Below are 12,739 nucleotides of genomic sequence, written 5' to 3'. Positions count from 1 at the left end.
TTAAAAAGGAGCATTTATCCCCGCTATCCTTTGGTACTCGACTGCGAGGACCTCTACTTCAGTAGGGAGATTAGTAGATAGTATTACTCACCATAAGGGAAACTTAGTGGTGTGCACATTGTGTATACCCGGACCTGGGCCGGGTATACACTCTGGCTTGATTCATTTCTATTGAATACATCTTACTTTTTAATTTGATTAAGTAACTAAATACGATCGTCTGCTCAAAAGAAATCTCATATAACGACTGGAAAACCTTTCCCCATACTCGATTTATAACATTGATTCCAGGCTGGTGAATTCATTATTCGAAATTTACTCAATATACTGCCTTGATATTTATCAATTGACAAACACGCACTTAGACTTCAACATCCTCAAAAGTCTTTGTGTCCACTTCCGTCTGTTCAGCCGCATAACCAGCCTTGTTCAACGTCAATACAGTTGGAACAGCCACCACCAAGCTTCCAATGGTAAGACCCCAGTTCATCGCAAATTGAGTCATAGCACTGACCCCATTAGCATTCACTCGCCAGGCCATTGCTCCACCAGCAGGCTTAAGAGCCGAGTAAGCACCGACAATAACTGCATTGACTACCGGGTCGTGCGACTGTGCCCCGATGATCCAGTAGCAGTAAGCCTGCCAGAATGCATCATAGGCGCCATAGAAGAAGTACAGAAACATGGGACCGAGAAATACGCTTCCGGCTTTGTAGTCAATGTCCTGCTTGAGACCGTTTCGCAGGCGCTTGTCATCCCAGACCTGGAATTTGTATCCTCCACCCCAGATAACCATCCCCGTGACAAGAAGTATAGCCCAGCCAATTTTTGCTCGGGTTCGCCGATTTATCTGGTTGATGTCTAGGATGTAGCCCATCAAGAGTCCGCCGACCATCTGCGCAATCCAGTACAGCGCACTATTGAGCGACCGGGTTCGCAGGTTGAATGTCATCCCGTTGACATCGTTTTGCTGATATGAATAGAACACGTTGGCATTGAAGAACATAGGGTATAGGCACATAACCTTCCAATCAAACACGATTTTGATGCTCTCGAAGATTGTAATCTTCAAATTAGCCCAGTTAAGTTTCTTCGATTCTTCCGAAATACGACCACCGCTATATTTGCGAGATAGGAACTCGGTGGATGAAACAAATACAGACAAGACCCAACCGAATAGCATGACCACAATGTATGCGATATACGTGGAGTCAGTGACTGTGCCGGATTTGGAATGATAATTGAGTCCAAAACTAGCAAGCGAACCGATAGCTCCTCCAAGATTAAATATCACCCAGAACAAAGCGATTGCTCTTCCTCGGGTGCTATCGTTGGTATATGTGACCATGATTGTGCCTTGCGCAACCCAAAAAAATGCTGCGCCGAGACCCAGCAATGCGCCTGCAGCAATCACAAATGGGCCATTCGCAGTTCGATTGAAGTTGAGCAAAGACCCTGCGTATAGGGCATATGTCCACCCACCAAGGAGAAGTGACAGGCGAGGGCCGAGATATTTGTAGAAAGCACCGACAAAAACTAACGCGGCACCAGCAGTACAGGCGTGCGTCGCAACATTGGAGTTGGCAGCAACAGTACTGTCAACCTGGCCGGATCCCCCCATTCCAGTGAGAGCGTTGTACATCCCGGGATTGCAGAATGATATCAACGAGATCAGGAAAACCTGGAACCACGGGTCATGATATATTTTGAGGAGGATACTTCTGGATGGGGTAACATCGCTATTTTGGATAGACGAGGTTACGTCCGTTCCAGATTTAGTAGCTGACATTGTGGAATACGATGTGATTTTGATTAAGAGAAGGCTGCTTCTTGAGACGTCTGAGTAGGCGAAAGGGGATGAGAGCCTATATATACCCTGGCGCAGAAACACTATCTCGAAAGCGCGAATGGACCGCGATCCGAAGATGGGTCTCAAAAAAACATTTGGGGGGACCACATGAACGATATGACAAACAAACTGGATTCGAGTAGTAATCGGGGGAGACCTCTTCCTAGAATAAAAAGTTGGCTTTCTAATTTGCGAAACTTTTCATCCGGAAATCGGGCGCGGATGTCGCCTCCCGACATCCGCATACCTCGCCTACGAGCACTCCTAAACACGCCTTGATTGCGTGCGCCATACGCAGCTGTCTGCATAAATAAAAGTCGATTGCCTGTGATATACGTTCAAGGAATTATTTTTCAGGCGCTAATAATTAGCGTCATGACGCCATCAGAGCATATCGAGACTTTGGGCCAGCTCCAGACCGAAGCTCGAAACTCGGTAGCGCACAAAATCGACTTTCTCGACACTCTAGGACTTTGCACTGCTTTCAATCAGGAGGAAGAGCAAGTAGCGGGCTCGGTTGCGTGCTGTCTGCCTATAATTGCATCACTAATCGATGATCTGGTAGTCCGGCTCAAAGTCGGAGGCAGACTCATATATGTCGGTGCAGGGAATAGTGGCCGAGTAGGCTTTATGGACAGCAGCGAGCTGCCGGTCACTTTCTCTGCGGATCCCAGTCAGTTTCTGGCTGTTGTTGCCGGTGGGACTGAAGCTATTATCCAGGCTCGAGAAGGTGCCGAGGATTCTGAGACTGACGGGGTTGCCAAACTTGAGGCGCTACAACTGACGTCCAAAGACACAGTCATAGGCATCTCTGCGTCAGGAAGAACACCATTTGTTCTTGGTGCACTCAAGGTGGCTCTAAGAAGAGATGCACTTACCGCTGGAATTACCAACGCACAGCCGTCCAGTATTGATGACCTTGGAGTCAAATATACCATATGTGCCTTGGTAGGACCCGAGTTCCTTGCTGGCAGCACTCGCCTAAAAGCAGGTGGTGCTGCCAAGCAAATTCTCAACATGATCAGCACATGCACTATGGTAAAACTTGGAAAGACTTATAAGGGTCTCATGATTGATGTCCGAGTGAAAAATGACAAGCTCAAGGCTCGAGCAAGAAGAATTGTGCGCCAGGTTTGCGAAGGAACCCCAATACACGTTCTGGACGACACAAATGGAACACAATCAACAAGAGTTCTCAAAAATTCAGAGACAAGTGAAGCCGACCCTGCTCTCGATCAACTTATAGAGCAGTGCGGGGGGAGCGTCAAACTAGCCTGTGCTGTAGCTACTTCTGGTCTGAATCCAGATCTCGCTAGGCATCAGTTGCAATTAGCAAATGATAAGTTTCACATATTTGTTGAGAGACTGAGAAATCAGGCCTCTCCACAAGGTTTATACACCCCTAAAAATTCCGAATACTTTCTTTGTGTCGATGGTGGCGGAACAAAATGCACGGTATCCATTGCCACACGGTCCAAAGTCGTGGGAAAAGGGACAGCAGGCGCTTGTAATTTTAACTGTGTCACTTTAGAGGACATTCTTACTCAAATAAAATTAGCTACATACCAATCCTGGTCGTGTGTGTCCAAAACATACGGCCTAGGTATGGCCGACATCCCCAGGTTTACACGGGTCTGGGTAGGACTTGCTGGACTGTACCATGCTGCCGACCAGGTTGAAACATTAATACAACGTCTAGAAGAGCTTTTTGGAGTTTCTTTCCACCATGGTACCTTACGCCTCACAAGCGACGATATGCTGCTTAGTTCAGGAATCGTCACAGATAACTCGGTTGAAACTGGTGTCTCGGTAATTGCAGGAACTGGATCTGTGGCTACCGCGTTCAAAAGGGATTCTAGAGGCGAAATTATCCAGTTAGGTCGGACAGGAGGATGGGGGTATCTCTTGGGTGACCACGGCAGTGCATTTGATATTGGAAAAAGAGCACTGCAAACTGTGTTGGCTGGTATAGAGCAGAGCCAATTTGACGATGCGCGGAAGACCAGTGAACTTGAATCTCGAATTCTAGCTAGACTCAACTGTACCAAGAGAGAAGTTCTCTCAAATGTCTTTGGAGCCGGGTCACAACCGAAACGTCAAATTAGTGACCTTGCGAATGTTGTTACTGCCTTGGGATTTAGAAAAGATAATCCTGACTCCCAGGCTCTCGCCATCCTGAAATCGGCAGCCGGGTCCCTGATTGACCTTATCAAGCCGTTGTGTAAGGCTGGATTATGTGATCCCAGTAGAAGCGCGCTTATCTTGTCAGGGGCTTTGATGGGACTTTCATCCTATCAGGACCTGATCCTAAAGAATTGGAGCGAGCAGCAACTAGAGCCGTTCAAAAAGGTCGTGGTAGTGGACGATGTGTCAAGCTATGCGGCGCAAATTCTAGCAAAGCAATCTGTAGCTGTGCAGGAGTGAGATTAAGTTCAAGAAACGATGATTGAAATGATGATTCATGATAAAATTCCTCGTGATGTCTCAAACATCGACATGGTTGATTCTTAGAACAGTTAATAGCATGAACCACCCATCGATGGCTACTTAAAAGTGTTTCGATTGATGTATATTTTTGGCGGTCAAGGATTTTGACATTAGTGTTGATATGATGGAAAGTAAGATGCATGTTGATGACTCTTGATGTGGCTCGCTATGGCAGGTATATTTGTATACTCGCGGAAGTTCCATCTCACTCATCTCTTCGTTTATAGACATAGGCTTACATGCAACCTCCAAAAGGAGATAGAAAAATCAATAAAATCGAACGGCATCAATTGGTGAGTTGAATATATTTGATGCCATTGGGTCTGCCCCAGGTGTAAATGTGGGACCACTGCGGCTTCCTCATTTTCTGCTCAGGAAACAAGGCTCACTCTCCTCATGCATCTCTCAGAGCCATCATCAACAACATCTGAACCTGATGTTAACGATCCACCATTGACATCAGTCGCCATTGGTTCTGTTTCCTGTATACATATTTCGAATGAGAGTTGCAAAGGCATGCAGACAGTGCAGGGCTGGAAAGCGCAAATGCATTCCAGCCAAGGCAGACAACCAACCCTGTACCCAATGTCTACAGCGAAAACAGTCATGCTCGCTAACTGTCAGTTTGCAAAAGAATCAACCGAAAACCATTGCGCCTGGTCCTCAGTCTCTTTTGAATCAGCCCGCATTAGTCTGTAACGTTGATAATGCAACGCGTGACCAGCTTGTGGACTTGTACCTACAATTGATTCATGATAAGCCGCATACAATGTTTCACCCGCCTACATTGCTTGCCCAGGTTCGCGAGGAAACTCTGCCGAAAGCTATTCTTTTCGGTATTATGGGGCTGGCAGCCAGGTATAAGTTCATCGTACAGAAAATTTGTAGTTTCTGAAAAGCCAAATCTAACGCCTTTTGGAAGATTTTCTGATGACCCTGGCACTCGACAACAAACGGAAGAATTCTTCCAACTTGCTAAAGAGTTCTTCAAGATAGACTCACTTAATGTGAATCTTGAAAATATTCAAGCTAGTGTTCTTGTGGGCAATATTTGTGGAGCCGAAGGGCAGCCACAACTTGAGTCTTTGTTTTTTGGTAAGCTTTTTTCCCTTCGGAGGACACTATTTGATGATAACGTCTTCTATTTAGGAATTGCATTCAGACTGGCTCAAATACTTCGTCTACCTACTCCAAGTCCTCAAGATGGGCCAATTAAGAGGGAAATTAAACTTCGAGTATGGTGGTCGCTCTACATGATCGACCAATGGTCCTCTGCTGGGTTGGGGGTTCCTCGACAACTCACCGATGGCGACCGCTATCCATTACCTATGATGGAACTCGAATTCTGGCAGCCAAACCTAGAGGCTCTAGCCAGAGAGGATACTTCGGATGAGAAATTTGGTCTCTGGGGCTATATGATTATATTGGCAAAAATATTCGGTCGCATTCAGAATCTGCACCAAAGTCTCGCCAATGCTGTATTGAATGATGCAGATGCAGAGAAAATCACTAATAGCCTTTCTAGTGATTTAGAAAGCTTTATTGATATTCTGCCATCAGATTGCCACTTTTCCGTAACAAATCTCAAGAGCCATGCAGCTTTAGGCCTTGGACGAGCATTTGTTGCCCTTCACCTAGGGTATCACCACTACGCCACCCTGCTTTACTTTCCATACTTAGATGTCCAACTAAGAGGAGTGGCAAATAAATCACTCTACGCAAGTCGCTGCAAACACCATGCTGCAGCGTTCAGCGATTTACTCAAACTATCTCACGAGATAAAGGGATGCGGGGCAGTATATTTCATAGTTGCACATATGACGGTAGTTTCTTCTGCAGCATTGCTCCATACCCTATTGTTTGGTGAACATGAAGAATTGACGCAAACGAGATCGAGGTTGTATGAAAACTTTGCAACTCTGATGAAGCTCAAAGAGTACTGGCCAGCTGTTGAGATGATGGTAAGTCTTCTAAGGATTGCACTACTGGTAAAGGGAATCTACTAAGAGGCTATTGTTCAGATCGAGAGACTTTTCACCTTCCAGAAAGCCTGTATGAGATCTATGGAGAAGATATACACCGTTGATAAATGGATTGTGAAATTTTTACTCCAGCACTCTTTTCCTATCGAAGAGTCTTCTTCCACTATCGATCCCCAACTTTCCGAGAGAGGGAAAGTTGCCAATGACACGTTATCCGTACTTCGGCAATCATCCATGTTTACAACACACGCGGCTATTTAAATCAATTCATGTTTCTGCTTTATCAAGAATGCTTCTCTTCTGGGTCTTCGTATTTCGAAGGAGATTTTCCCACATGAGCAACGTTGGCACTCTCGCCATCAAACAACTCTGCAATCTCCTCGAGTGTCGGTCCCTTTGTTTCAACAAAGAAGAACCAGATGGCTAGACACTCAACGACAAGAATGGAAATATAGACAAAATAGTATCGCCATTGTAAATGTTGGAGGCCAATCGGATTCACATACTGGTTGAACACCGAGGAGGCGGCAGTGAGCGCGAAACTGACGGCTAATCCTTTTGCTCGAATGTTGAATGGAAGGATTTCGGCACAATAAGCAACTGTCAGACCTGGCCACGCAAACCCAGCAACACCATAGAAGATAAATATCATTGCAATGACAGCACTGCCTGCAGAAGAGTTCCCGGTTTGTGCATAAACGGCAGAACAGCTGTGATATTGTCAGATTACTTTTCACATTTTGATCTGTCCAAGAAAATTACCCAGTCCAAATACTAAAACTGACCAACATGCCGACGCCTGCGATCATGAAAAGTGTTCGTCGACCCCAGAGATCCACCAAGAAAGATGAAAAGCCAATTGCGACAAGGAAAGACCAAATTTGCAGGCCTCCGTTAATCATTGACTGGTCATAGGATGCCGTTATTCCAACCGAGTTAAGAATGTCGTGAAGGTAATAGGATACGAGTCCATTTCCTGAGCATTGGGAAAAGAATGATACCATGGCGATTATAAATAGTCGCTTGCGGTTACCTTTCGTCTGTAATAATACTTGCCATCCATTCGACGAGTTTTCTTTTTCCAATCGAATGGTATCCTGGATTTCACGGAATTCCCATTCGCAGAAACGATCGTTGACGTCGCCATTTCCATGATACTATGAAGGTCAGACTGCTTACTGGGTCTGTTTGAAAATGAAGGTAGTACCTTGAGAAGGATTTTGTAAGCTTCGTCACCGCGGTCCTTAGAGCAAAGCCAACGAGGACTTTCAGGTAGCAGCCAGATCCCCAAAAGTTGTAATGTTGGCATTGCTGCTTGCATTCCAACGGGAATCCGCCATGCGGCATCTGAAGTATACTTGAGCGTTCCAAAGACTGTCCATGCCGCAATAATTGACCCCAAATACCACAGAGTGTTATACATAGTCGTCAATGTGCCGCGGTGTGATGGGTGTGCAAGCTCAGTGATTAGTAGGGGCGCAGAACCTTGTGATATATTGGATCTAAGCTCAACATGTTAGCGATAGGAAATATAATGCGTGAAACTACACTAACCCGAGACCAACTAGAAATCTACCTGCAATAAACATGCCGGAGTTGACTGAAGGAACAACCTGGATGATGGTTCCGACAAATATTATTATCAGGCCAATCGTGACACCAGCCCTACGCCCAATGATGTCTGCAGCATAAGATGCTGGAATTCCGTCAGCTACGCATCAAATCTCGTGGATACTCTCGAAAACATACCGAAAAACAGAGCGCAGATACCACCTATGTTTTGAATCGCCGTGAATAGGCCCAGTCTAGAACCTGAAGGATTGTCAAAGTCTTCGAGAGTAAGCCTGGGCTCTTTTGACAGTAGCTGAGCACTTACAATCCTGCCAGGGGGTCATAGTCTGCAAGCCATTGAGAAGAGATCCATCATAACCATTGACGGTTGAGCCTGTATATGAATCAGAAACAAACTAGGTGCAAAGCACAACTTCAAAAACATACCCAGAAAGAGGATAGGCATCATAGCATAAAGCTTACGCAGCCCAGGGTGCTTGTACCAAGTGACGTTCGAAACAGGCATAGTCGAATGAGGGGCCTGGGATGAGTGTTCATCGTGGTCTGCGTTGACCTCGATGTCTTCTTTCACTGTGGCCATGGCTAAGATAGGATGGACGAGAAAGGTTTTACCTAATGAATTGCACCTCTCTAATCGTTGTGCGGGAAAGAGTCGTTCGTCTTAGGGATCGTGGGAAACACCATTCTTTTTATACATGATGGCATACGAGACAAGAGCAGGGAACGAAACTCCATACAGTGAGCATCACTTGTGCTCTCGGTTAATTCTCCCGGCTCTAGAATGGTGAAATCTGGGGAAATCCCATGTACTCAATAGGGTTGGGCTTTGTCCTTGCCGGGGTATCTGCCAATAGTATCGCGTCAAAGCCGGAGCCAGCGAATGCACCCCGGAGTATCCCCCGACCTCCACCATGCCGATGTTGACCTTGGCCGAGTCAGGATGTGTTTCTAATGTATGTGAGAGGGGGATCAGCAAGGCCATTACGGGATAAGATCCAATAGCATTTCACCAATGCCGGTTTCTGTTCATAAAATTTGCCCATGAAATTATCCGGCATACATACAGGTCAAATCGGAGACCGTGTTAGAGAAATGAACAGGGAAAGCATGACCTCTAAAATATAAATAAGTCCATAGTTGCGGTCCCTTGCTCTCCTAATCGATTAAATCGTTTTATCTTTCATAATTTTTATCATCCGTGTCACCATGTCTCCTTCCATATACCCCCACTTTCGCAAGACGGAAACAAGCAAAGAGCTCGTCGTGAATGGCAAACCCTTTCTAATCCTAGGAGGTGAACTTCAAAACTCATCTCTTACCTCGTCCGAGTATATGAACACAGTCTGGCAGAAATTGGTGGACACTCACTACAATACTATCCTTGGATGTGTTACCTGGGAAGATATCGAGCCAGTGGAAGGTCAATTTGATTTTAAAGAGCTTGACAAGGTTATCCTCGGTGCGCGAAATTATGGATTGCATCTAATACTCTTGTGGTTTGGGTCGTTCAAAAATGGCAAGTATTATTCAAGCGCAACAGAAAAAAAAAATACCCTACTTGTTACCAGGCTGACGAGAGTTGTCTATAAGGAATCTCGACCTACACTCCAGCATGGATAAAGACTGATATCAAACGCTTTCCGCGAGCTAAGCTACGTAAAGCAGGCGGTGTTCTTGAGACAGGTGATGTTGTTTCGATATTCTACGATGAGGCACTCAAGGCTGATGCCAAAGCCTTTGCTGCGCTGATGAGGCATCTCAAAGAATTCGACGGTGAGCATTCGACCGTTATTATGGTTCAAGTTGAGAATGAGACTGGTCTGTTGGGAGACTCTCGAGATGGTTCGACTGCGGCAGAGAAGCGATTCGCAGAACCAGTGCCACAAAACTTGCTTACCTTCCTTTCCAAAGACTGGAACAATCTTCATGAGGACCTTCAGAAGAACCTGAAGGTTTTCCAAACCCAACAGAACGCAACGGGTGCCTGGGAACAGGTTTTTGGAAAGGGCCCTCACACCGACGAACTCTTCATGGCATACCACTACTCCCTGTACCTCAACCGCGTTGCAGAGGCTGGCAAGAAAGAATACCCAATTCCACTTTACACCAACGTATGGCAGAACTATGTTGGAGATGACGGCGACAACGCATTTCCAGTAATCGCGGGAGGTGGAGGCAAACCGGGAGACTACCCATCAGGTGGAGGCACGAGCAATGTTCTTGACATCTGGCAGCAATTCGCACCTTCGCTAGACTTAATTGCACCTGATGTTTATTTGAACGAATACAGAAGCTCGTGCCTCAAGTACCGCCATCGTAACCAGCCACTTTTCATCCCTGAACAACGTCGCGACGAGTACGGGGCACGACGAATTTGGGCGGCATATGGCTCGTATCAAGCAATCGGGGTGTCACCCTTTGGCATTGATACCCTGGAGCCAGAAACTAGCGCTTTCACGAAACATTATGCCCTGCTCGACTCCGTGTCTCAAATCATACTCGAGGCGCAACGAACATCACACGTTTCATCAGTCGGATTCTTCTTCGACGACCTACCCGAGAACGGGCCAGACAACTTCAAACCCTTCGTCATAAACCATTGGTCTCACTATGAAATAACCATCGAGCCATGCTTTGTTTTTGGTCGACGCAGCCCTGGCTGCGGCATCGTGATTCACCGTGGTGGCGGCAAATTCCTCCTGATCGGGTGGGGATTTCAGGTCCGCGCACGCAGCCTGTCGCCTAAGAGCACCTTCACGGGCATTCTCCGCTTCGAAGAGAAATTCGTGGTTAACAAGGAGACTGGCGAGCTAGGGACGGCAAGAATCTTGAACGGCGATGAGACGAGGAGCGGTAAATTTGCAATGATGCCAAGTGAGGATCCGGATTATGGCGGGTTTCCGATTTGTGTCACTATTCCGGCGAGGACGATGATAGCAGAGGTGGAGTTTTATGAAATTGCTGATGATGAATATTAGCCAACATTGGGAGTAGCGAAAGAGTTACCCAGTGTATATCATTGTTGATATTCAGCTGTCGGCTTCATCCAATAAAACTCCCCTCTTATCCCAACCAATAAACCCAACTTTATGCATAGCATTGAAATATAGACATTGAGATTACTTAACCCGGTCTCTTCTCAACCATGCGGCCACGCTGACTGTGATTGAATGGACCTTAGCTTGTCTAACATAAGCCTGACTGCTTTCTGGTGGGGAAAGCGGAACAAGTTGATCGAGAAGTCATCCATAATCACATGAGTATTTTACGAGAACCTTAGTCCTTTTCTTCCATTCTACAGATCATATTTTCCGACTCTCATTTCAAGATTACTTCCGCGTATTATTGGCCAAGCCCGGACTACGACGACTTCGGGCTGAGCCCGTGGGGCGAAGCAGGAAAGAGTACTATTATTAAGTGGCAAATAGCAACACTAACATTCAAGATCCTCCGCCACTGGATTACTGCATGTAATTTACATCAATTGTTGGCGATTGATCGGTGGCAAGTATTTGACTGGATACCAAAGGAAGTAAGTACATGTAGTAATTATTCAGATTTACCAGGATGGCACAGACAAGCCAGTGGCCACTCTTCTGAAACAGAGGCGACGAGAGGTTGTGATTGGGTTGATTCATATATACTATGCCCAGGGTGAGTTTGAACTTGATGTGGCTGTGCTATTTTCTATCATTTGGTTGGTTGTGTAGGAAGTAATCAAGTCCACTGTCTCGAGTATGGAACCTGGCTGGGGATGTTTCAACTTATTTTGAGTCGCCCCCGCAGACCTAATGAATGCATCAGACACCATCCCAGCAGGGGAAGATGCATGTTCATATGACTTGGTCAGACGTCGAATGGGAAAAATATGGTCATGAGGCATAAATGCTAATGCCAAGTTCTCCCGTTGATTGCAATTCCAGCCAGATCCGACTCACCAGTAGGTGTACCGCCTAGGTAGGACTCAAGTTGTGTCGACGATGGGTAGAAGATGTTGTGCCCTGCGTTTACAAATGTCAGATCGGTGTTTGTAGCGGTAAATTATCATTATATTTGGATCATGCTAGGCAGTAAACCGTAAGAATAATGACGAGAATACCTGTTTTCTGAGGCAGCTAGTACAGATCAGGAATAGGGCGGTTTGTCTCAAAGACAATGCTCAGTGTCAAATATTATTGTCGTTGAAGAATGCAATCTTGAGCAATAACGTTGAATACTTACGGGGTTATTGATCTTATGCACCAAGCCAAATACTTGAGAATAGATCATGCGAGATTGGAATGATCCAACATGCCGGGTGACATCAGGTCGCAGCTGGAATCGGTGATGAGTAAACAAACCTCCCTTAAGAGATATCAGACACCAAAGACGCACTACTGCGACGTACCCGTATTGTTTCGAGCTCTGGAGGCTAAGAATAATGCTACGATCAGAGAGGCGCCATTCTAGAATGAAGCTAGACAGGCTACCCCTTAATTATTCTAGTTAACACAGTTTTGGCCCACAGGGATCAACTGTCGCAACATTTGAGATACCAGATAATTAGACGTCCATGACTCCATGCTAAAGCCTAAAGGTGCTCCGTAAACTATTAATGCTAGCTTAATTAGCCATTCGTTCCTAGCGTTGACTCGGTGCTACAAATGGAGTCGCAATGGACCGAATAATAATACGAGGGTGGCCAAGCTCACATTTGAAGCACTACTGTCGGCAGTGATGGAAGATACATGCCGCAACAAAGAACGACGGGGACCATCCTCGGTCGTTTCGACATTAGCAGGAAGCATCCTGCGGAGGCGCCGTAGACGTATGGTCAATAACTGTGACAGTGTGATCGAGGGACTGGCGA

The 12,739-nt window shown here is 46.0% G+C and overlaps 5 protein-coding genes across 5 annotated transcripts; 3 read left to right on the top strand and 2 right to left on the bottom strand.

The window, feature by feature from the left end:
• Positions 1-361: 361 nt before the first annotated feature.
• BGW36DRAFT_341969 (major facilitator superfamily domain-containing protein) lies at positions 362-1,980 on the bottom strand (the record flags this gene model as incomplete). The annotated part of the gene is made up of 1 exon (XM_046213107.1): positions 362-1,980. Exon 1 carries the CDS (start codon positions 1,787-1,789, stop codon positions 362-364), a length of 1,428 nt encoding a protein of 475 aa, XP_046072491.1. The 5' UTR covers positions 1,790-1,980.
• Positions 1,981-2,224: 244 nt separating this feature from the next.
• On the top strand, positions 2,225-4,273 carry BGW36DRAFT_407736 (putative glucokinase regulator family protein; the record flags this gene model as incomplete). The annotated part of the gene is made up of 1 exon (XM_046219056.1): positions 2,225-4,273. The coding sequence occupies one exon, from the start codon at positions 2,225-2,227 to the stop codon at positions 4,271-4,273; it is 2,049 nt and encodes a 682-aa protein (XP_046072490.1).
• An 832-nt stretch (positions 4,274-5,105) lies between these two features.
• Positions 5,106-6,579, top strand: BGW36DRAFT_427736 (uncharacterized protein; the record flags this gene model as incomplete). Its single annotated transcript, XM_046220451.1, has 4 exons — positions 5,106-5,194; positions 5,259-5,431; positions 5,486-6,297; positions 6,358-6,579. The coding sequence occupies 4 exons, from the start codon at positions 5,106-5,108 to the stop codon at positions 6,577-6,579; spliced, it is 1,296 nt and encodes a 431-aa protein (XP_046072489.1).
• A 6-nt stretch (positions 6,580-6,585) lies between these two features.
• Positions 6,586-8,470, bottom strand: BGW36DRAFT_397435 (general substrate transporter; the record flags this gene model as incomplete). The annotated part of the gene is made up of 8 exons (XM_046218299.1): positions 6,586-6,624; positions 6,653-7,028; positions 7,081-7,475; positions 7,526-7,820; positions 7,873-8,014; positions 8,068-8,148; positions 8,195-8,263; positions 8,317-8,470. 8 exons carry the CDS (start codon positions 8,468-8,470, stop codon positions 6,586-6,588), a joined length of 1,551 nt encoding a protein of 516 aa, XP_046072488.1.
• A 626-nt stretch (positions 8,471-9,096) lies between these two features.
• BGW36DRAFT_397434 (beta-galactosidase) lies at positions 9,097-10,868 on the top strand (the record flags this gene model as incomplete). Its single annotated transcript, XM_046218298.1, has 2 exons — positions 9,097-9,406; positions 9,481-10,868. 2 exons carry the CDS (start codon positions 9,097-9,099, stop codon positions 10,866-10,868), a joined length of 1,698 nt encoding a protein of 565 aa, XP_046072487.1.
• Between the last annotated feature and the right edge of the window lie 1,871 nt (positions 10,869-12,739).

Source organism: Talaromyces proteolyticus, assembly GCF_021365285.1.
Source record: "Talaromyces proteolyticus strain PMI_201 chromosome Unknown BGW36scaffold_6, whole genome shotgun sequence".
Taxonomy (NCBI): Eukaryota; Fungi; Ascomycota; class Eurotiomycetes; order Eurotiales; family Trichocomaceae; genus Talaromyces; species Talaromyces proteolyticus.
The sequence above is the reverse complement of the archived record's forward strand: the minus strand, read 5'-3'. Positions and strand labels throughout refer to the sequence as shown.